Genomic DNA, 25,718 nt, shown 5'->3' with positions numbered 1-25,718 from the left:
TTGTTTTAGTTTGCACTCATTTATTTCAGATCTCCACACACATATGAACTTTGCAAGTTGTTTTTTAACTAATCAGTGTCTGAATCACTTTAGTTTTGTGCTGATGCCTGTTGATTATTGGAACTGATGAAGAGTACAACGTTCAGTGAATTAAATAATGCTATATAGTGCTATGCTGTGGCATGTTTAATTCTGAGGTTCATGCCTCTGATCAAAGATGCTTCTGTAAACTTGTCGAGCCAATTCATATTTGATATTAATTGATGGCAAAATGGCAATTTAGTCACATTTTTTGAGTATTCATCTGATTACAATTACCCAAGGAACTGAGATGTAACCTCCAAAATCTATTTGTAGTATTACATTAACAGCTGCCTTGCTAAGTTTAATGTTAAAAACCAAAATACTGCAAATGCTGGAAATCAGAAAATAAAATAGAAATTGCTGGAAAAGCCCTAGGAGTTCTGAGGGTCACTCAACCCAAAACCTTAACTCTTGTTTTCTCTCCACAGATGCTGCCAGATCAGCTTAGCTTGTTCAGCAATTTCTGTTTTATGTTGTCTATACTCTCCCTGACCCCCCTGCCTCGTATTCTACCAGCATATTTTATTTGTTGCCCTTAATGACTTTACTTTCCCTAGCTATTCAGTGTAGCAGTATATTCTGCATTCTTATCACTCTTTGGATTTATTGGTGGCTGTGTCTTATTATTTATGAGCTTTTAGTTTCGACTCCCCTAAACTTTGGTGGACATTTTGATTTTATTCTACTGATAAACCAAAGTTCACAAGATGCTCATTCATCCAAAGAATTTTCTAAATTTAAAGTCTGAATGCTCTGAACACTAGGAAAAAATCTCAATTTAAAAAAAAGTACATTCACAGTATTGTCTGACTGTGTGTCACATTGCTGAAATATAATTTACTGTGGTTTGTGCATTAGTCAGGTCTTGCATCGTGCTTAGTCTATTTGCTGATGGGTATTTTGCAAATGTTTGAAAACCTGTTATCCTTAGGCAGCATGTAATGCAGTATAGGTGGCCAGGTCTCACTGAACGTCAGTACCTATGCAGTGAAATCCAGTTAGCAGCATGAGACAAGATTCAAAACTCTTTCCTTCTAAGACCTGCCAGTGAACAAAAAATGTCAGTTAATAAAATTATCCCCAAAGTTATTCCAAGGTGTCCACAAAGTCAAGGAGGCTTGTGTATTGAAATAGAGATATTTTGGACAAAAATACCCCATGCAGTTACAACGTTAGAGTTTTACAGTGAGTGGGGATAGTAGCTCCTCAGCCATCTAGTTTTGCAGTAAAAATTATTACTCCCTTTTGAATTCTTGCTTCTGTCTTTCTTTCAACATCCAAATGCCATTATATAACAGGAAAATCTTCTCTCATCTCCCTTTTTTTCTTTAATGTTTTTAGATTACTTAGATTAGATACTTGTTGGGACAAAGGGCCTGTTTTCACACTAAGTCCACACCAACCCACCCCGACCCCTTCACCTAACACTATAGGCAATTTAGCATGGCTAATTTTTGGACTGTGGGAGGAAACCCATGCAGACATGGGGAGAAAGGCGACTCACAGTAGGAGTTTGCACAGAGGTGGGAATTTGTTCTGGGTCTCTGGCATGCTAACCACTGTGCCACTGCACCACCCATGTTCTTAACTTTATGCTTGCTATATCCAGCTCATTTTTTAGTTTGTAGTGTTTTTTTATAGAAAGATGGCATGGAATTGATTGAGCCTTTTGTAAAATAACTAGTGAAGTCATTTGATTTCAACAGTGAGGGTGTTAGTTGCTAGCTGTCAGCAATAGCTTTCTGACATTGGGTACCAACTTGATGGCAGAAGGGACATACTTCTGATGAAAGTTCAAAATAATAACCACCTGCAATCCCAATGATGCTCTGCTCAAGGTTGTTTGGAATAACTCAAGCCTGCAATAGAGCTACCCCAACATATAGTTGGACCTCCTCGTAACTTTCATGAAGAATATATCAATGTGCTATAAAATGTAACTGCAACGCAATTACTCTATTCTATAGCATTTACATGCAAGTCAGGGGTCTGATGCTTGAGCAGCCTCTTGTTGCCTTTCTGTAACTCAGACACTGAACCATTAGTTACAACCGCCATATGCTGTTCAACCACTTGTAGCAGGCAAGCCTCTTCACAATCTCACTGACTGTCAGGCATGCTATTATGCATCAGCTGATCCTGCTGTACATGTGCTTTTAGCAAAGAATGCTTATTGTATCCTACTGTAGGATAAATGGTGAGTAGTCATCATCTTTTGGAGCTCCATTTCAATAAACTGATATATATGAGAATTCAGAACATTACTTATAGGATGGAAAGAGTGCTGAAATATGCCAGAAAGCTATTTGTATATCTGTCCTGCATGTAATGGATTTTGTTATTAAAAATTGTCCTTTATACTGACAAATGTGTCCAACATGAATTCTGAATCTAATGGGAACATCTATCTCCAATAATTTGCTGTATGATTCTATAACTGTACTGTCCCATTTGCTTGCTCCTGGCACATATACTTCCAAACCTTTACAATTTATATATCTATCAAAATGTCTTTTAAATTTAAATCCACTACTTCCTTAGGAAGTTCATTCCACATGCAAAGCACCTTCTGTGTAAAAAGAAATTGCCTAGTCTTTTTTAAATCTCTCTCCTCTCACCTTTAAAAATCCCCCGGCCTAGGGAACTACCATTAACTATGTATTGTTACGACACAGGGTAAACCTTCCTACTTAATTTAAAAGCTGCAACACCAACTAGTTATCCTGTGAAAATTTGAGAGGCCACGAACTATTTATTTCTTAACACATTAACAGAGAATAATTAACTAACAACTTTTTACAAATCCTTCCTTTAACCTATCTTCTACTTTCCCCTCTACAATACTGGTCCAATTAAGATTTACCAAACTTCTCAAAACCAGGCAGCTTTCTGTTCTCTGTATTCCTGTCTTCTTGGAGAATCTGCTTCACAGATTCTCAACCTCCCACGCTCTGATGATAAAAGTCCCAGCCTTTCTTTATAACTCAAACATCCCATACCCACCAATAGCCAGGTAAATCTCTTCTTTCCAGCATAATAATATCCTTCCTATAACTGGGTGATGAGGACTGGACACAGTATTCCTGAAGCAGCCTCACCAATGTCCTGCACAGCCTCAACATGACTTCGCAATGATGGCAAGCATGCAAAATGCCTTTTTAACCACCCTGTCTACATGTGATGAAAACTTCAAAGAATTACATACCTGCATCCCTCGGTCCCTCTGTTTTGCAGCTTTCCAGCTTTACCCATTTGATCAAAATCCCTTTCTAATCTTAGAAAATCTTCTTCATTATCTACAATGCCATCAATTTTGGTGTCATCTGCAAACTTACTAACCATGCTTCTGTATTCTCATCCAAATCATTTATTTAAATGACAAAGAGAGCACTGAATCAATCCCTATGGAACACTGATGGTCACAGATCTCCAGTACAAAAATCAAATCCTCCACTATTACTCATGTTAAGGCAATTATGTATCCAATTAGTAAGCTCACCTTGAATCCCATGTGATTGAACTTCATTACCATGTAGGAATTTGTCAAAGGCTTTACTAAAGTCTAAATAAACAACTACTGTTCTGCCATCATCAATCCTTTTGTAGTTCTGATCTCTAGCCATACTGCACAGGGATCATATCCCCATTACATGCATACACACACACACAAACTTTGCTGAAGGTTGAGAGTAACAAAATGACTTGGGATACAGTTCTCCACTGTCTGGAGGAGGAGTAGAGAATGTGTTGTCGTGAAAGAAGTGGCCACTAAGCCACTTCAATTAACTAGTAATTACAATATCCTCCATTATCCCATCCTAATGTGATTGAGCATATATGTTTTTGAAGAGTTGTCAAAATCCACCAGTCTGCAGAAGGTGTCAGCGTGATTTTTGGACAGGACCATATTAGTGTTGGGAATGTGGTACTGGAAAAGCATAGCGAAGTTTCCCACCTGGCAGCAGCTGTTTGGTCTTTATGTGGATTTTCAACAGTTAAAACACACCAATGAGCGAAGAATGGTATTTTGACCAGCACTACAGAACTCTGGTTAAGTATTTTAAAAATTGTGATTTCACTCCAAGATCCTGTACTTCTTGTCATTTACATAAATGATGTGGAAGCGAACATAAGAGGTACAGTTAGTAAGTTTGCAGATGACACCAAAATTGGAGGTGTATTGGACAGCGAAGAGGGTTACCTCAGATTGCAACAGGATCTTGACCAGATGGAGTTTAATTCAGATAAATGCGAGGTGCTGCATTTTGGGAAAGCAAATCTTAGCAGGACTTATGCACTTAATGGTAAGGTCCTCAGGGGTGTTGCTGAACAAAGAGACCTTGGAGTGCAGGTTCATAGCTCCATGAAAGTGGAGTCGCACGTAGATAGGATAGTGAAGAAGGCATTTGGTATGCTTTCCTTCAGTTTACAAAATTATGAGGGGCATGGATAGGGTAAATAGACAAAGTCTTTTCCCTGGGGTCGGGAGTCCAGAACTAGAGGACATAGGTTTAGGGTGAGAGGGGAAAGATATAAAAGAGACCTAAGGGCAAAGTTTTCACAGCGGGTGGTACGTGTCTGGAATGAGCTGCCAGAGGAAGTGGTGGAGGCTGGTACAATTGCAACATTTAAGAGGCATTTGGATGGGTATATGAATAGGAAGAGTTTGGAGGGATATGGGCTGGGTATTGGCAGATCGGACTAGATTGGGTTGGGTTATCCGGTCGGCATGGACGGGGTGGACCGAAGGATCTGTTTCCATCTGTACATCTCTATGACTCTATAAAGAAGAAATTAAGTACAACAATGTAGTTCTTTACAGTGCTTTAAAAAGTGCATGCAGGGCCATTCTGACTAACTATAATCATCTCCATAAGTGACATTTTACAAAGAGGTAACTAGTTTTATACCGCTGTAGCTCTACCAAATGCAACCAGTATAATGTCAGATCCAATGCATTTTTAAGGAATCAGAAAAATGTTGATAAATGAAGTGTTTATATAGTAAACCAAAAGGTTTTATTAATTTAAACTATATACATCAAATAACAGGATTATTTACAAAAATAGGTAAAATACATGAACTTAGCAACCCAGGAAATACAGTGTACCAATCTACCCTTCTAATAGGAAACTGATAATCAGAGAAGGGAAAGTAATACACCTATACCTTTGTTCACTATTAAAATTAAAGGTGACTTTGCCTTCTTCACTCATACTACTCAAATCATAATCCTTTTACACATGTAAATAGCTTTAGAGGACCCGATTAAGATAGACTAAGGGCTAAAACTTGATTTGTGCAGATACCCATCAGGTTAAACTGTGCTTACTTCTGAAAAGACGCATGCACTTATTTGTAAAATTCTAGATAGATGCTGGGCCTTTAGGGACAAGACAAAAGCATCTTCAAAATTTTATCTATGAAGTTTGCAACTTCAATCTATTGATGTTGATATATGTAAAAGCATGGTCACATGGATCCTGGTTGATATACCAATCGTAATATTGAAGTAACATGACAAATCTATCACCACTACTTCAAGTGCTAACTACTAAGTGGCTCTGAAAAAAAATTAAGCTCCCATTACATCTACTCGTGCAGAGGCATACGTCAAGCCAGTTGTAAGAATTTTAAAAATTCATGTAAAGATCAACTTTTCAGAGCAAACTTTACATGGAATAACAGCTTGCTTAATGTTGTTGTCATTGTTTCAAATAGTCCCTGGCAGACAGCCAAAAATCTGCTGTCTTGACTTTTGAGACTCCAGAATCTTAAAGATCTGCATTGATATAACTAGTTTAGAAGATGCCTGGTACCAGTAAGTGACAAGTACATCTTAACAACATCCTCCTTGCAACAAAGTCAATTACAAAGGTTTACATTCTCAAGGAAATTAAAGTAACTATTCTCTGGTAATAGGGCTAATAGTCCTGAGAATTTAAACTGTGTAACTATCACTTGCAGATAAATTTGTACAGAATCTCGGTGAGGGTTGAAACTACCATACCTATTGGAGACAGTGGTGTGGTGGTAATTTCATTGGATAGTAATCCAGAGAGCCAGGCTGATGCAGTAGGAATGTGGGTTTCCAATCCCACCATGAAAGTTTCATTTCTGAGGAAGGGTTAACATTAATTCTGATTTTTTTGCCACAGATGTGCTGAGATTTTCCAGCAATTTTTTTTTTACATGAAACTTTCATTGATTATTGTAAACCCCCATCTTGTTCACTGATGACCTTTCGGGAAGGAAGTCATGTGTCTTTGCCTGGTCTTACTTAACTATGACACCAGACCTGTGGCAATGTGGGTGATAAAATAACAGCTTAGATTCTCTGCCTAACACTTAAAACAAGTAATCTCCCCTTCCCCTCATTCTTGTCACAGTTGGTGTGTAATTAAGATGTCCAGATTAAACAGACCCAGAGTTAAATTCACGTCAGTATTGAATTTGCTCGTGTTAACCAGGTTAGTAGTGGATTAATGATTCTCACCATTTCTTGACTACAAACCAAAAATCATGGTTCCCATCTGGTAGGCCTGTAGGAAATTCTATACAAGAACAAGACTGGCAATGGTTGTCATTAACCCACGGCCAATAGCATTCCAGAACTCAGTTTAAGTGATGACACTTGGCTTCAGAGGAGGAGAAAAACATCCCAGATTGATAGTTGTCACCAGTCATCAGATATAAGACAAAGGAGAATGAACAAGCCATTTTATTTCTTGAGGAATTTGGCTGTAGTAACAGATGCATTCCCTTTGAATGTCCCTTCTCATCCAACACTGAATACCTTCTGATCTCATAATACATTTTCTTATGCTGATCAGATAAAATAATGAAGCACAGTGCCTCTCAGTTTGAAGGTGGAAATTAAAGGTATCATGGCCAGCAATTTCTTAAATGTAAGAGGCTTCTAAGGAGAAGAAAATAGAGCTACTACCTTTTACTAAATTATATAATTGAAAAGGTTATCCATGCAAACATCACAGGAAATGGAAACTGATTCAAAGTCCACTGAGAATTAAGAATTTTTACAATATCACCACTGATGAATGCTTATGTGGGGAGTACAAATACCTATTTGAAAATCATGTTTTCATAAAATTCTAATTCAACTTATAAACTCCAAGATTTCTATTGCAATGTAGGTCACAGTATGAGTATTAATGAAGCAGAACATGAAATGTTTAAGAATCCAACCTTCAATACTTAACACCATAAATTATTTTAAAATGTTAAACTTTGGTTGCACACAATTCACTTCCAGGATATTCTGTTGTAGACATTTTATCACAGAATACTTACAGCAGGAGGCCAATAATCTGTGCTGATCCTCTGAAGGAACAATTCATTTAGGGCCACTCTCCAGACATTTTCCCTGTAGCCCTGCAAATGTTCTAAATTTCCTTTTGAAATCCTCAATTGACTCTGCCTCCCCCACTCATGAAGTTAGTTCCTATTCCTAACAATCTGCTCTATTAAAGTTCATCCTCATATCACCGCTGGTTGTTTTGACAATTACTTCAAACCTGTGCCCTCTGGTCCTCCATCCTTTCAACAAGGACAGCAGTGTCTCCAAATCTCCTGTCAAGATACCTTATGATTTAAATACCTTCTCTTCTTCAAGAACAGCAGTCTTAACTTCTCCAAACTATCCATGTAATTGTATGTTTCATATCGAGAACTGTTCTTTATTCTGCATATCTTAATTTGTTTGAATAATATTCCAGATGACTCTGAACCCAGTATACACACTAAACAGTCAATAAAAGCGAAAATGCTGCATATCTGAAATAAAACCAGTAAATGCTGGCAAAACTCAGCACTCTGGTACATCTGTAAAGAGAAAGAGTTAATGTTTTGTCATTGGTCTCAAATGCCACAGATGTTAAAAAGCTGCTGAGTTTCTCAAACATTTTGCACTGATCATAGGTTTAACATAACTAACATGACTATGAGCAGGCTGAAAACCATTTCAATAGCATGTTAATCTTGAACATTACTGAACAGCATAAACGCAATGATCACATGTTCCTGGAATCAATAGATTTCCCATTCTAATTGTGTATTCATAAAAGTGTGAAGCTTTTCAGTGAAATCAATACTTTCAACATAAAATACACTGTGTTGTATTCCTTAGAGTTACTTGCGTTTATAAGAAATGTGTGATGTCCTACTGTGAAACGGTCACATCCTCTTATAGCATTAATAAAAACACTTCCAGTAAAGCCAGCGCAGGCACATTCAAAAGCAGATGATCACAAAGCGATGGCAGTCAATGAATAAGTTTGAACACTTCTACTGCAAACTTCTATTAAATAATCAAAAACTAGAAGCAATGTTGTGTTGTTCGACATAATTATTAGTTCCAATACACAAATATGATTAAGCACTGTAAAATTCAGTATGCAAGCCTTTGGAAACATCGAAAAAAAAAATACATTTCACTCAATATTCACTCAATAATAAAGACCTCAAGCTATATATAGACATTTCCATTGTAAGTTCTCTGCTGGTAACTTGTCTATTGCCATGATTTGTTAAATTATCTGAAAAGGTCAGCACCAAAGATGAAATAATTACCATAAGCAGAATGTATTACTATATCATTATCAACAGAATAATCAAAAATAAGTCAACTTTTACAAAGGATATTACATTTGAAGTAAAAATACAGATTTGCTATCTGAACTTGAATATATTTAAATCCATAATGTGTCCATCAAGACCCAGAAACTAGTTTGACAAGCAGCAGAAAATTTATTTTGCTGTGTTGGGCAAGTATTACAGAATACGCCTGACATTTTTAACCATTCTTTTCTGTTTTTCTCAAAAATGAAACTATAGAATCAAATCTTTTATCAAACATTTTCCCACTGAGCAACAGTCCTAGAAGAGTTAAGCAATCATCTTTGTTTAGACCCTATACGCACTAAAACAGCTGATCAGCCTCAGATGCCAGGCTTTAGTGCTTCTACATGATCCAGATCCTTCCAGTTAAACCTGGAAGCTTTTGTACAGCATACAAACAGTTTACAAAAACACCTAACTAGAGTTAACAAAAAAAAAATTCATCAAGAAATAATTTGATACATTAGGAAATCATCTAACAAATATCACATTTTATACAACTGATCTAGTGACAACCCACATGAGGGGCCAGGACAGATCATATTCAGTATCCTTACAACTCCAAATAACTAACGACAGCATGCTTTCATTTCACGTTATTGTGTTGTCTCAAATGCTTCAATTTTAGAAAAACACCTAATCTTTTGCAAGGAAGAGAAAATGAACCAATAGATAACAAAGTTCCTACTCATCATTCTATTTTGGGCTCATGTTAACACTGGTAACCAATCAGCTACATGTTTTTATCATTTAAAAAGATTTGTTCCCAATGATACTGCATTCCTCAGGATTTTGCTTTGGGTTCCCTTTCCTGGCATGTTTATATTTTTCTACGTAAGCTTTTACCAAATTGGCTACTTTTCCTGGGATGACTTCACCACTCTTACTGTGGCAAACCTAAGGAAAAGACACACAAGATTCAATGAATCTATTGGACAAACTTACATTGCAGGTGTGGCAAGTAGTAACTGTATAATTTGGAAACAAAATTATTTAGTTGGACAAGAGTGTACAAAAGGACAAATACATCTTCAAGACAAACAAAACAAATGTCAAAATTTATAGGACAAGTTAATCTCCCACAGCTTGCACTTGGGTGACCAAATTTAATTTTTCATGGCAAGCCGAGTTAATGGGCAGAGACTTGAAGGCAAAGAGCTGAGGGAAGGCTGCAATGGGAAGGAGAAGAGGAGGAAATTAATTATGTGAGATTTCAATGAGATTGCAGGAGGGGCTTGTCCACAGCAGTACCAGGCATACTGAAAATAAGGTGTTAACCTGGTGAAGCTACAAAACAGCACTACTTGTGTGCCAAGCAGCATAATCTGCAAGTGATACACAAAATAAAGTGATTTCACAAACAATGAATCACATTTAAGCTCTGCAGTCTTGCCACACCTAATTGGCATATCCCTCAATTCTCCTAGTATTCAAAGTTTGACTGATCCAGTCTTACACACATCTACTGAATTTTAAAGGTGCAACTAGATCATCTTTGCCATTTTGAGAGAGAGAATGCTGGAAAATCTCAGCAGGTCTGGCAGCATCTGTAAGGAGAGAAAAGAGCTGACGTTTCGAGTTGAACTGACCCTTTGTCAAAGCTGCTTTGACAAAGGGTCAGTTAGACTCGAAACGTCAGCTCTTTTCTCTCCTTACAGATGCTGCCAGACCTGCTGAGATTTTCCAGCATTCTCTCTTTTGGTTTCAGATTCCAGCATCTGCAGTAATTTGCTTTTATTTTTGCCATTTTGATGCTATTTCAATTTATGAAGCGGGGGGGGAAGTAAAAGAATTCCCTCCTTTCCAAGGTGGATTTTTTTCTAGGTCTTTCTCTTAGCTTTCTGCAGTTTGCTCCTTTTTCTGTCAGTTGTGCTGGTCATATTTGTTTGATTATTTTTGTGGACATTTTCTTTCTTGTCACTTTCTTTACTCATTTACTTAAATTGTTCATTTAAAATGTTGACAATTACATTTTGTCATTCCCTATTATGCCCCTTACGTATCACAACCTTACAGTGCCAACCAAGCTTCAGTATATTCTGAATTTTGAGATCTTCATCTTATTTAATTCATCAGAAGATTGTAAACTGTTACAATCACTTCGGATACTGTTAACTTTCAAATTTCCACTTTTTGGCTGAAAGGGTAACAAAATTTTTTATTTTTTACTGTAATAGAAGACTAAAGATACTATTGATTAAACACCATCCTTGTAGGTAACAACACTTGAAATCACAAAATAAAACTTTTTGTTTTACTTTAAGCGTAACTGAAAAGCTCATCACGAATATAATTTAAACCGTCCCTTTAGATCGACATTTAATTCTTCCAGAATCAAGGTTTCTGTTCCTTTCCTTTCTCAGACGGGAACTTTTAAGACCTGTCTTTCACAATTAAGTTTCTTCCCTGGAAATTCATTCGCCAAAGCAAGCGAGGTGAATCTTCCAACCTGCTTTAACTCTTTAATTCAATCTCAGCATGAGCTCCAACCCGCATTCCTACATGATGACAATAGCACCTTGTTGGTCATTGCTACTCCACAGCTCCAGGACCTTGGCAGACTTACTTGTCTGTCAGTTCTTTGGGATATCTTTCATGTTTCAAGCTCCATCAGCATGGCACTGCGAATTGATTCAAAGTAAAAATGCCAATTAACTAAACCTGACCTGTAGTCAGGTACAACCATTCCTGTTTCTTTCCTAACCCTTGAATATTTCCACTCAGAAGTATCCAACCAGCTAATCTTAAATAAATAAACTTGAAAGAAGCTGCCAATCAACTCTGTTGCAATTGTTACGTAATAACAAAATTCTCATTTTATGGAAACATTTCTTCTAACCTCATATATTCTTTTAGGATGATCTGAAATATTTGCCCCTCTTTGCCAGTTCACCGGTCAAATTAAGTGCCAAAACTCAATCAATTCCCAAGAAATTCTGAAAACTTCAGACATCATGTTTTCTACTTCAATTAATACTTTCATTTTGCAATCTCCTTGTCATTACTGTCCCCTCCCCATTAATCTCAGAATATAATTGAGGAGATCAAATATCTAGATTTTGACTTAGAAAAATGGAAATGGTTCATTTGGCGAACACTGAAGGTATCCACAGACTTAATCAGGAGCACACAAAGGTGAAGTTGAGGCATCAGAGTGAATGTCCAAACCGAGATAGATTTCATCTGTTTGGCCCTGTTAGTACCACATGTCCTTCATGTGGCAGAGTCTGGTGATTACATGTTAGAATTATCAGCATTTCAGATCCCATCGAACCAGGGTTAGTTATCCTTGATCCGGAGATACTGCATAAGATCATCTTTCGTTGCACATCCATGATTCAGTGTCCCAGAATGCCCATGACCAAACATAACTGTTGCAATTTTGTATTATATGGAGATTCCCTAAAGTTTCTTTGCTTTTGTATTCAGTGCCCAGATCTCTAAAGCTCAAATTGTCAACTTTAGAATTCTTTTCTATCTATAATCCTTAAAGGTCAAGGACATCAGTCCCGCACATTTCTAAACCTCCTCACCATTAAAAGGATCACCAATCACTGTATATTTCCAACACCCTTTCTTGTATCAAATATGCCAATTTGCATTCATTTCAGTGAAACTGAATTTTCACCATAAAGCTACTGTTTTAACCCATTTATGTATTCACATCACTTCCTGCAATTTTCTGCCATTTGTCATATTCCCATGGCTGTTTGCAAACTTTTATTATTTAGCCTGAACTAAATTATTTATGTACACAGAGAAAAGTTCTAACACATCCTTGGACTTGGCATAAACTGCATTGTATAAATGTGAAACATCCATTAGCTCTTCTCTGTCATAGCATTTTATCAACATCATGTTCACTTTGTGCACCCCGTCAGAAATTTTCTCAATGAATTTGATTAAATTCCAAGCATGATCTCCTTTACAAACCCCTGCTACATTTCCTTGACTAGCCAATATTTTCAATATGCTCACTAATGTGTGTCCCTACTACTGATATACTTGATCGTCCAACACAAGATACTCAGACGAGCTATAGCTGTACAGCTGAATAACTGTACCCATTTATTTCATGTACCTCAGACCACTGAGACGTCCAACCTAAAAACATGATAACCAAAGAAATAATTAAATTACCGTGTAGATATCCAAGGCATACAATCGTATGCAGTGAAGTTGTTTAGATTAGATTAGTTTCCCTACAGTGTGGTAACAGGCCCTTCAGCGCAACCAGCCCACACCGACCCTCTGAAGAGTAACCCACCCAGACTCATTTCCTTCTGACTAATGCAACTAACACTATGGGCAATTTAGCATGGCCAATTCACCTGAACTGCACATCTTTGGACTGTGGGAGGAAACCGGAGCACCCGGAGGAAACCCATACAGACACAGGGAGAATGTGCAAACTCCACACAGGCAGTCACCCGAGGCTGGAATCGAACCTGGGACCCTGGTGCTGTGAGGCAGCAGTGCTAACCACTGAGCCACTGTGCCGCCCTCGAAAGATTTATTTCCTCCAAAGATTGTATTTGTTCTCTTTCATTTAAAAAAATCTTACTCATCAGTAACGCTGTGGAAAACTACAATCCATTTTGAAACATTACCTTATCAACAGCCTTGCGGACAATTTCTTTATATTCATCCTTGGTAATCTCCTTCTTTTGGTAATAAGGCTTGATGGCTAGTTTCACTTCTTCCACAGCCCTTTCTTGAATTGTACATTTCTACACATTGGAAAGGAAAAGCACTTAAGCTGTACTTTCAACATCAAAAGGCAAATATACAACTAGGAGAAAGTGAGGACTGCAGATGCTGGAGATGAGAGTCAAAGAATGTGGCGCTGGAAAAGCACAGCCAGACAAGCAGCATCTGAGTCAACGTTTCAGGCATAAGCCCTGATTCATTCCTGATGAGGGACTTGTGTGTGAAATGTTGATTCTCCTGCTCCTTGGATGCTGCTTGATCGGCTGTGCTTTTCCAGCAAATGTAGAACTGAAAACTCCAGCAGTCATATCAAGAACAACTGGCAGTAATACATGAATGCACATCAAGGAACAATGAAATTGTGCTACACAAGACATGTGTATGCTTTTTAGTTTGCAGTTTCATAAGCTTTTAAAAGATTACAAGCGAAGATTTACACACGCGAGCCACAAGTAGAAACAAAAATAGTCATTAAAAAAAATGATGTATACACCACACACAAGTGAAAAGCAAATACATGTTAGTTTACAGATCTCTTAAAAAACTCTCATTCAAGTCAAAGCAGTATTTACTGTCTTGCTGTACAGGAAATAAAATGGTTTGGAAATAAATCAATTACCGAGTCTGCAGGACTTGCCTTGTCCTTTTTGGGCTTTTCTGTTTCAAATTCTTCCTTCAAGCTTTCTTTTTCCACTGTAGACTTTGAAGTTGAAAGCGATGCAAAGACTTGTTGGACAGACTGAAAGGTTGAAGGAGAGACATCTATAGAAAGTGGAAGCTGCATGGCTTTGCTGGATTCTCCACATGTACTGGGTACAGTGGCAGCACTACTCTGCACATCCACCTCTGGAACGCTACATGGAGGATGGATGATCTGAAACAAGAGTGAAGCAAAATGTCAAGAACTTAACCGTTATTCATGTAAGCAGCAAAAAAGAAAATCTACAAACATAAAACAGAACATTTAATGAAATGAAAACAGAAACTGCTGAGAAAACCCAGCAAATCTGGCAGCAACTGTGGATAGAAAGCAGAGTTAACATCTCGGGTCTAGTGACCCTTTCCACAGATGTTGCCAGACCTGCTGAGTGTTTCCTCATTTTGTTTCAAATTTCCAGCATCTGCAATTCTTTTTTTTTAAAAAAAAATTTAATGAAGCAGTTGTGCCAATGTGTTTATAAAAACATGACATACAAGTGTTGGCAACAGGACAAAAACCCATCGGGTTGCTTTCCTTCCAAAGTTTTGAGGTTGTATATATTTTAACTGTGCAATTAAACTCAAATCCCCAGATGTGTATTACCATACCAAACAAACATGACTTCAACACCAGCAGGCAGAACTTAGCATAGTAAACCTTTCTCTTGGTAGGTGGTCATCATAGTAGATAACAAATATACAATGAATGTAATCATGTTGAGTGGGTATCAGAGAGTTTTGACACAGAACAAAAACATCATACAGATCTTCATGGGGACAGTCTGGGTGGGATGCTCTTCAGTGGGTCAGTGTGGATTCAATGGGCTGAATGGCCTGCTCCCACACTGTGAGGATTATATGATTCAAAAGTGTCCTGGGCTTTACTAATAGGCGCACAGAATATAGGAACAACAAGGTAATGCTGAACTAGTGCAAAACACTAGCTAAACAATAGAAGCAAAGTAACACAATCATTTCACTGCAGTTCATGCAAAAGCTGAAAACTATTTTACTCGTTGTTTCTTGATATATGAGAATTGTTGGCATGTATTTTTTCCCCGTTGCTAATTTCTCAAGATGGTGGAGATGGACTTTTTTGTACCACAATAATCGAAGTTGCGTTCGAGCCCAGAGTGTTCTTCTGGGCGGTGGAGGTCATGGGATTGGAAGGTGTCAATGGAGGAGGCTTGGCAAATTGAAGCATATCTTGCAAATCGTTCACTGCTGTCATTATGTGGTAAAGGGTATGAATGCTTATTTTTAGATTAGATTACATTACAGTGTGGAAACAGGCCCTTCAGCCCAACAAGTCCACACCGACCCGCCGAAGCGCAACCCACCCATATCCCTACATTTACCCCTTACCTAACACTACGGGCAATTTAGCATGGCCAATTCACCTGACCTGCACATCTTTGGACTGTGGGAGGAAACCGGAGCACCCGGAGGAAACCCACGCAGACATGGGGAGAACGTGCAAACTCCACACAGTCAGTCGCCTGAGGCGGGAATTGAACCCGGGTCTCTGGCGCTGTGAGGCAGCAGTCCTAACCACTGTGCCACCGTGCCGCCCACAATGTTGGTGGATGAGGTGTCAATTAAGCCGATCACTTTCTACTGAATCAAGTCGACCTTTTCAAGTATTCCTGGACATGGATCATCCACATGTGCACTACTCTTAACTTGTGCCATGTACATAACTGACAGAATAGACAACCTTTGAGGAGTAAGAAGGGGAGATTCTCAGCTTCCGACCGCTTCTATTTCCGTAGCATTTGGTTGGTTCAATTCAATTTTTGTCAATGAAATCCCCATGATTTTGATGTCAAAGCAATCCAACAAGTTGCTTTGGTTATGCCTCAACACCTTCTTAAAGGGTTTGAATGGAAAGAGACTGAATATACTGGAACAAAACAATATCCTCATAAGGAGGCTTAAAGAACATCTAACAGACTTTGATTTTTTTTTGAGGATGTGGGTGTCACTGGCAAGACCAGTATTTGTGTCCTATCCCACCTGCTCTTGAACCAAGCCACTAGCTGGGTCATTTCACAAGGACGTCAGATTTCCTTCCCCGAAAAATATTAGTGAACCTGATAGTGTTTTACAACTGTCAGCAATTGTTGCTATGGTTACCATTAGAGTGGCTTTAAGTTCCAGACTTGGAACTTACAGTGTGCCTTCACTGGTGCTGGTTCAAAACCTTTTCCAACAGTAATATCGCTTCTCTGTACCCCAAGGACTGCAGCAATTCATGCATCTGGCTCACCACCAACTTGTCCACAGCAACTCGGGATGGGCAATAAATGCCAGCCCAGCCAGCAACACCCATACTGCATGAACGAATAAACTTTCTAACTGACTGGAAAAGGAAATTTGGGCCCTAGAAACATCAACACCTCTTTCTGATCTCATCTATCTGACACAGTCTTGAACACTGGAAAATGGCATTCATATCCTTATGGAGAACTTACTTGAGGTTGTGCCATGTCGTGTTGCTGAATCGCATAGTTCACCGATTGGGCTGGTGGAGGTGGAGGTGGTGGTGGAGGCGGGCTGTTAGGCAGGTTTCCAGCTCCTGTTGGTTGCACAGCAGGGATTCCTGCGTGCACATTCAGTGGTGGAGGAGGGTGGATGTATGGATGGAAATGCATTAGTGGGGGTGGTGGGTGGACGCTCATTGGAAATGGAAAGACATTCATTGGCTGGGGAGGTGCATTCATTGGCTGGGGAGGTGCATTCATTGGCTGGGGTAGAACAGGTGGGTGCATTATATTAACTGGCTGCTGAGAACCATTCATTTGCTGATTTGCTTGGTCATTAAATCCTGGCACTCCATGCGATGAATCTGTCAAATAAATAAGACAAATTAATGGAGAGATACTGAGGCATCTTAGATCATTTTTCATTTCAGTGATCTTTCATCCAAAAATATCTCTGATGTGAGCTTCTAGGAAGTACCAAAGAGAACAATTTAGTTTAAAAGCTGAAATTGGTAGTTTATTTTAAGCCAAGGAATAGGCAAAGTGGGGCACAGATCATACGTTCACTCACTGAATGATAGAGCAAGCCTGAGGGGCTAAATAACCTGTACCTTTTCCTAGAAATAGTAGTGTTTTTTGAGTACATACACTTAATCGCTATTTTGCATAGTCAAGCAACTGCTTAGCTATACAAAATAGGGATCAAGTGTATGTTAAGTACTCAAAACAAGAGTTCTCCTTCTCAAGTTTATTCACATATCCTTCTGAATTGGGTCATTATATACTGAGTCACAGAACCTGATGGAGCACTATAGGAGACAGATTTTAAACCACAGGATGACAGCAAATTTAAGAAAATTGACTCAGATAGTGGGTATTGACAAGACTACAGCTATGGCAACCTAAGGGATTGCGCAGATGGAATTGAAAGTGCAGGGTAATTCAGTATGCATGATAAAACATATTTATTAAATTCCTTCGTGAAACAATATCAAACATCGAAAATAAAGACAGACTCAGGAAACCATTAACCGATACTTGATTTATACAATGCCTTGAAACATTTTGCCATGTTAAAGGTGTTTTATAAATTTAATAATAGCTACTGCAAGCATTAATTTTCAGAACTTGTAAGAATTCAGAAATTAAGCTTGTGAAGTAATCATTTATTCATGTAATTTCATAAAATCTCTCCAAACTATTCTCAATCCTTTTGTACTTGCTCTACATGGAAGGGCTGTGAACTGGTGGTGTTATAATAACCTAAATGAGTAGATCCCAAGATGTTTGACCTAACCTTCTTAAAGCAATGCTCTCAGCTTTAGCTTAAAGACATAAACTATAGATGTAATTTCAAACAATTTTTTAAATATGTTTTGAGTGTTACAAGAACACTTACCTGGAAAAAATAAACATCTACTTGCCAAATTTTTTCAACCATGATGAAAATCTTCAAAATGATCCCATCATAAGACATATTTATATGCTATATAAATCACTGGCACATGTGCCTTTTGTTAGGATGCTAAAAATTAAGCAAAATTACTGAATCCCAGTTTAAATTAAAAGAAAGCTAAAAGTAAAGCTTCAGGTTGATGAGGCCACTTATAAATGATTTTGATTTATTATTGTCACATGTACCTAGATACAGTGAAAATGAAGCAAGAGTAGGGGTAGTTGGTTTGAGGAGAAAGTGAGGTCTGCAGATGCTGGAGATCAGAGCTGAAAATGTGTTGCTGGAAAAGCGCAGCAGGTCAGGCAGCATCCAGGGAACAGGAGAATCGACGTTTCGGGCATAAGCCCTTCTTCAGGAAGGTTTGAGCCTGCTCAGTCATTCAATATGGTCATGGCTGATCATCCAACTCAATCCCTGTTCTCAATTTTCCCCATATCCTTTAGCCCCCTGATTTATAAACACCAGACTTAGGAATGCTCATACTTATCAAAGCAATCCCCAACAAAGTAGTATGTTTAAAGACCAGACATGCAAACATTTTTCTTTCCTTAGAATAAATCTTGTTATCAATTATTCAGATGAAGTCGCCATTTGCTATAGGTAACATCCTTCCTTCTTTGTGGTATGTGAGTTCCGAAATTTTTCTCACAGGGTGATTCTCATGTGGAATGAACTTCCTGAGGAAGTGGGAGATGTTGGTACAATTATGTTTAAAAGGTATTTGGACAAGTACATGAATAGGAAAGTTTTGGGAGGAGATAAGGGCCAGGAGGAAGGTGGGACTAGTTTAGTTCAAGATTACATTCAGCATGGACTGGTTGGACTGAAGGGTCTGCTTCCGTGTTGTATAAGATACAATTCAGTACAGAAAATATTTTGCAGTCAACATGAAAAATAATAGCATTCCAGTTGTCCCAAAAAATTACAGAAATTCTTTGAAGCTAACCAACTTCCAAGTTTTGATATTCATTAATTTTCGTGCTTATAAGTCTTCAATTTAGTAAATGGAATATTGTGAAAAGTATAGTTCAATATTTAGAAAAACTAGCTCCACACAACATTTGAAAAGGTTTCTGTAAGCTTTCACAAACAAATTGACAACTGAAATACCTACCTTGCTCTGTTGAAGCCTGGTACTGTTCCTCATCAGCTCCTCTCCAGCTCGATTGCGTGCTTGAAGCCTGTCTTCCCCTATTGGCGTAGTAATTTTGGACATCGGCTGGCAGAGTTTTCCTTGCGTTCCAACTGGAGAACGATGACCATCCAGAACGGTCACGGGCCTCTGAAGATGTATTTGATTCACCTCGCCACCTATTTTGTTGATGGTCATTATACCGACGGGGTCCAGTTCCTTGAAATTTCCCTGAATTATTTTGCTCGCCTGAGAAATTTGACCTTCGGTTCTGCCATGGCATTTCACTTTGGTCACCATGAAAGGAGCCTCCCCGGAAACGTCCACGACCACGTTTCCAACCAAAGTTCCTATTACCCCAAGAGTCATCTCTTTCATATCTATTTTCTTCCCATTTAGAATCATTCCTGTAGTCATTTTCTCTCATATTGACATCTGAAGAGGCTTGCACTTGTTCCACTACCCATTCAGGATTCCGGTCATCTATATATTCAGTACTTATAGCTGACTGTTCATCTGGATATCTGTTAGCCTGTGGAAATTCTCTACTCCTACTATTTTTTCTGAATCTATCATAACCTCTTGGTCTTTCCCAGTCATTCATTCTGGGTCTATCCTTTCCGCGAATATTTCTCCAGCTGTCATCAATGTACCTATCTCTTCTGCCTGGAGAAAAACCAGCTTTCTCTTCTTTGTCTCCAGAATAATATCGTTTTCTGGATCTAGATCTTGACCTCGAGCGTGGTCTATCTTTTCTTCCTCTATCTGCTTCAGTGCTCCTCTTGTCAACTTCACTTGCAAGTTCTTCTTTATCTCTCTCTTTGCTGGGAGACCTGGACCTTTTCCTAGAGGACGGAGAGGCTTGGTTGCTTCGGTCACTGTCTTCTCCTTTCAAGCGATTTCTTTCATGCAAAGGTCTGTCCAAATGACCATGATGGTCTTTACACAAAGACCTGGGTCTTCCTGGTGATCTTCCTGGTGACCTGGACCTGGACCTTCCACGCGATTTGGATCTTTCTCGTGATCTGGACCTGGACCTGGATCTTGATCTTCCTCGGGACTTGGATCGTCCTCGGGACCTGGATCGTCCTCGGGACCTGGATCGTCCTCGGGACCTGGATCTGGACTTTCCATGCGATAAGGATCTGGACCTGGATCTACCTCGCGACTTGGATCTGGACTTCCCTCGTGACCTAGATTCAGACCTCCCTTGTGACCTGGAACTGGATCTTCCCCGTGGTCTGGAACTAGACCTTACTTGTGGCTGAGAGCTGGACCCAGATCCAGATCGTCCCTGGGACTTGGACCTGGATCTTTTCCGTTCACGTTTTCTTTCTTTTTCTGGGGACCAGGTTGTCGATGCTGCATGAAACCTAGATTTGCGACGTGGTGCATCTTTTCCTTTCTGCTCTGCTATTTTCTTAAGTTCAATTTCAGGAGGTCCTTGCCCTGTGTTTTCATTATTGGTATTTTCAAAAGTGACATCTGGCAGCAATACATTGTGACTAGGATCACAGGACAAAGCAGAACTTTCTACATTTTCTTCTGATGCTTTTTGAGAATCAAGTTCTGCTACAGACACTTGATGGTCATTGATGGGTGAATCACATTCCATAGCCACTACTTCATTGTTATCCAAATTAAAGTCCTCAGCACCACCACAGCCAGTCCCATCAATTAACATCTCAGATTTGGTTCTTTTATCATTATTGGTGTCTTGTGTCTCTGAAGTCACTTGATTGAAATCAGATTCACTGAAGATTCCACTTTTCAGACTTTTATCTTCTGTAATTTTACCAGGAATTTCATCAGATGACTGGTGAATAATAGCATTTTTCCAATCAGCTGCCTGTGATGGCTTACTTAAAACTTGCTCCTGGTTCATCTCAAATTGTTGAGGTTCAATATTCCCTGAGCTGATTTCACTTTTCACATTGTCATTCTCCACAAATTTATGAGGCTCTTCAACTGATGACTGTTGACCGATACCATCCTTACAATCAGATTTTTGCTCATGAAGAGCTAAAACTTCCATAGAATCTGTATCAGATCTCTCCAGTTTTATATTCTGCAAGACTTCACTTTCTGGATCGTTGTCCTCCATAAATGTTTCAGGAGTAACTCTTTGAGAATCAGATGTTTCTTTAGCACTCAACTTTTTCAGAGATCCCATTTTTTTAAACATCTCAGGTTTGATATTCTCCAAAGACACTTCCCTCACCAGATCACTATTATCCATGAATTTTCCAGGAATTTCAATAAGTGATTCTGTAGTAACAGCACTTCCACAATCAGCTGTATAGTGAGCTTCATCTAGATCCTCTTCAACTTTTACAGAATCTGTTTTTTCTAACTGCTCAGAATTAACACTTCCTGAAGACATTTTACCCTTGGGTTGGATACCTTCAACACATTTTTCTGGATTTTCAATAACTGACTGCTTTCCAGTATCATCCTCACAAGTATTGTTCATTCTTTCCCTGAATTCTATTACTTTAGAGTGTTCAGAATTTTGATCATCGACAAGTGCCTTCTTTTCCACATCAGTAATATCTTCTTTTGATGGACTCTCTAGATATTTTATTTGACCAATGCCTTGATCACTATTAGTCACATCGAAACAAGTTACATCTTCACTGAGAGAATAAATTCCATTTTTTGAACTACTCTGTTCCTTTTCAATAAACTCCTTGTCATTGTTTTCTGCTGAATTACCTGAGTTAGGTTCCACACAATTTTTATCATCAGTAGTTGGTGGAAGATTGGAGATTCCTGAGACTTCAATATTGATCTGGTCAATGTTTGGTGCACAGTCTTCTTCACTGACTGGTGAATTTTTATTTTCTACATGGTCTTGCCGTTTGTCATTCTCCTCTTCATCATTATCCTTCTCCACTGAAGGATTGCGATCACCACAGTCATTAGATGATGAATGGCTTGCATCACTATTATCCAGATTGCTCAATGGCTCTTCAGCAGAGGGAGGGGGTTGAGGTTGATATTCAGTTTCACTGACAAAAGGACTATCATTTGGGTCTGAACTACTAGAACTTGATTTCTTATAGGAACTACGAGTAACTCTGGTCTTCTTTTTATCAGGGGGAGTCTTATTTTGTTCGGTCTCCAGTTTCCTTTTTGATTTTTGCTTTCCACCCCTTTTAGGTGGCGTTCTTGCACATTCTGGGGATGTTGTAGGAACTGAGGCACCTGAGTTTGACTGTGAACGCTGAGTGGAGCTGGCAGATTTATCCAATTTTTCTGCATTACTGATACGCATTGATCTTCTTCTGCCTGGTGTTGTTTCATTATTCCCTGCATTAGTACTACCTGATGCCCCGGACAGATTCTTTTTCTCTCCACCTCCTCTGGTTCCAGCAAGTGCACACACCTTGCCAGGAAAATAAACTGGATAAAAGTAAATAGTATTTAATCAATTATGGTCTCTTGGTGTAAATATTACAATATTATTACTTTACTGAATGCCATTTTATGAACTGAGAAAAATACCCACTTGCTGATCATCTGCAACCTGCTGGAACTCCCTTCCCTATGGCACTGTGGTTCTATCCACAGAACATGAACTGCAGTGATTCAAGAAGGCAGCTCACCACCAACTTCTCATGGGCAACTAGGGACCCCGCGTAATAAATGCAAAACCGATGTCCCAAGAGAGAATCAAAAATATTCTTTAAACACTAAAAAGCACACCTTATCAATTATATTACTCAATTTCCCAAAGTTCTTTCTCCTTCCTCACAGAGGAACTTCAGACAGCGATGGTTATTGTGTTGGTGGCAGTGGGTTGCACTAATTAGAGCACGGACATCAATGCTGGGAAATAAAACAGTTTCTATCTTCATACACTCTAGGTTGTTTGGAATACTGTGTACAGTTCTGGTTGCCACATTACCAAAAGATGCTTTGGAAAGAGTACAGAGGAGGTTCACCAGGATGCTGCCTGGTATGCAGAGTGCTAGCTGTGAAGAGGAAGCGAGTAGATTAGGATTATTTCCATTAGAAAGACGGAGGTTGAGGGGGAACCTGACTGAGATCTACAAAATCATGAGAGGTGGCTAGGAAGACGCTTTTTCCAAGAGTGGGGGTCTTAGTTACTAGGGTCACAGGTTCAAGGTGAGAGGGGAAAAGTTTTAGGAAGATATGCATGGAAAGTTCTTTACACAGAGGGTGGTGGGTACATGGAACGCATTACCAGCAGAGGTGGTAGAGGTGGGCACGATAGTGTCAGTTAAGATATATCTAGACAGATATGTGAATGGGCAAGGAGCAGAGGGATACAGGTCTTTAGAAAATAGGCAACAGGTTTAGATAGAGGACGTAGATTGGCTCAGGCTTGGATGGCCAAAGGACCTGTCCCTGTGCTGTAATTTTCTTTGTTCTTTAGGTCAGATATTGTCCATGCTAAATATCTGAGTTTTTTAAAAAGTGCTAGAAGAGAATTCCCATTCCCTACTCTACGTATCTTTGTTAATTTAAATAAGTTTTTGTTGTAAGAACATTCCCTCTAGAAATTTCTCAGAAATAATTCAGCCAAAACAAATGTATCTGGCAAATACACATAGTTGTTTTAAAAGGTGAAACAGCTATTTACCAATGCACTGTACCATGCAGCCCTCTTATATGAGAATTCATGCAGTATTTGAAAAACAGCAGGAAAATGGTCTGTGACCAGTTTTACATTCTTCCTTGAGCTGTTCTAATATGTGAAATCCTATTGCGCATAGGACAAAGCAACTGATTTGTTTGTCCAGCTCAACGGCCACATCAATTCAAGATAAACCACCTACGCAGACAATTTTGAAGCATTTAAAAGAGGTAGCAGGGTGCCATATAAATGCAAATTCCATCAAAGAGTAGATAGCAATTTTAATAAAGATTCTGCCAGTGAATGACAAAGGAAATTCTATGAAATAGTATTCACTGCAGGAATTAATAAAACATACTCTCTCCATATTAATTCTGGTGTGTCTTTGTAGTTACATTGATAATAGCTTTGTAACTGGTCTACCATTTTTAAATGTCATCAAAGCTTCTGTTATTTTACATCCTGATAGCCATTAGTAAACCTGACACCCGAAACTTTCACTGATCAACTTTATCCTCCACGTGATAATGCTGTCCTTGTAGTTATGCTTCAATTATTCCATTTGATGGGAACCATTACATTCATTACCCTCAATCAAACTTGGAATTACAAAGACATTTGGGCATTTATCAAGCTTGTTAAAAAAAATAAGATTTTTCACTGTTCTTTTATCAACTGGACTGAACAGATTTTCAAAAATTACTAGTGGTATGAATAAATGAGTTTACAAGATTATCTGTTTAGCATCCGAACTCACTTAACGGCAAAACAAAAGTTGGAGAAGTAAAGAATAAAACTTTTAACACAATTAAGCAAAATGACCAGTTGTAAAGAAAAGGAATCTAAAAACAATTTTATATAGTTTCTAACAAAATACTCCCAATTTTAGGTGTATAATTTTGAAGCATAAATGTTGAACAGTGCAAACCATTAAGGTTTTAAAATCAGGAAGTACCTAGATAGGGGTTGTCTTTGAGTTGGAAATAAGAATCTCACCAGAACGTCCCAGTGCAAATGGATTTGACGGAAACACAGTTTCTGACATCAGATCTTGCTGTGGGAGAGCAGTTGCTGCTTCATCATATTCAACAGAAATGGAGTCTACCCCGTATCTGCAAGACAATCAACAAAATATTGGCTTTTCAGCACGGACATGTGGAGCAAAGCAAGCATGTGGTACAGGCTCAAATACTCAATTTCTGTATTTCAAATTAAATTCGAATTTGTCAATCAACTACTCTAGATTCACTCAAGGCAATTCACATGTCTAACAAAGTTCAACAAACAAACACAAACCAGACCTACAAAAAGGCTAACTGACTTAAGAGACTCCTGAAATTATTCAATATTGTATCAAGCACAGACAAAAAATCTAAATAAATGTGGGTTTATACCAAATACAAACAAGGAGCAGGAATAGGCTGTTTGCTTCTAGAAACTTTATTGCTGGAACAGCACAGCAGGTCAGGCAGCATCCAGGGAACAGGAGATTCGACGTTTCGGGCACAGGCCCTTCTTCTCCTGTTCCCTGGATGCTGCCTGACCTGCTGTGCTGTTCCAGCAATAAAGTTTCAACTTTGATCTCCAGCATCTGCAGACCTCACTTTCTCCTGTTTGCTTCTAGAGCCTGCTGCAATTTAATATCATGAATTATCTGACTGGACCCTCAAAACAACATCCCTGCTTACCATCAATCTACCTATCACTGCCTTAAAAATACGTGAAGTCTCAGTTTCCACCACCTTTCCAAGAATAGTTCCAATCCTTTGAACAATAAATCATGTTGTCACAAAGCTGGCCTCCTTTTTCTAAAAGCTGTTCGTTTTCTCGAGGATACTGTGTTTGCGGTTTTTTTCAGAGGGGTCATAAACAGCCCTGGCTCCAAGGTGACTAGTTTGGCACAGAGTTTAAAAA

The 25,718-nt window shown here is 38.7% G+C and overlaps 1 protein-coding gene across 5 annotated transcripts in view; it reads right to left on the bottom strand.

Annotated features, from left to right (window-relative positions):
* Positions 1–8,434: 8,434 nt before the first annotated feature.
* The window catches only part of scaf11 (SR-related CTD-associated factor 11), a 65,865-nt gene continuing 48,581 nt past the window's right edge, over positions 8,435–25,718 (bottom strand). For 4 of the 5 annotated variants that reach the window (XM_043708684.1, XM_043708687.1, XM_043708682.1 and 1 more), the window contains 6 exons: positions 24,801–24,916; positions 19,184–22,606; positions 16,605–16,978; positions 14,051–14,305; positions 13,332–13,451; positions 8,435–9,618 (listed from right to left, as the gene is read on the bottom strand). In XM_043708684.1, the coding sequence (XP_043564619.1) occupies positions 9,472–9,618; positions 13,332–13,451; positions 14,051–14,305; positions 16,605–16,978; positions 19,184–22,606; positions 24,801–24,916 (4,435 nt within the window). In that variant the 3' untranslated portion in view covers positions 8,435–9,471. The remainder of the gene's footprint in view (positions 9,619–13,331; positions 13,452–14,050; positions 14,306–16,604; positions 16,979–19,183; positions 22,607–24,800; positions 24,917–25,718) is intronic. The other variant, XM_043708685.1, reaches the window with a different exon arrangement.

Source organism: Chiloscyllium plagiosum, chromosome 19, assembly GCF_004010195.1.
Source record: "Chiloscyllium plagiosum isolate BGI_BamShark_2017 chromosome 19, ASM401019v2, whole genome shotgun sequence".
NCBI classification, from domain to species: Eukaryota; Metazoa; Chordata; class Chondrichthyes; order Orectolobiformes; family Hemiscylliidae; genus Chiloscyllium; species Chiloscyllium plagiosum.
The sequence above is the reverse complement of the archived record's forward strand: the minus strand, read 5'-3'. Positions and strand labels throughout refer to the sequence as shown.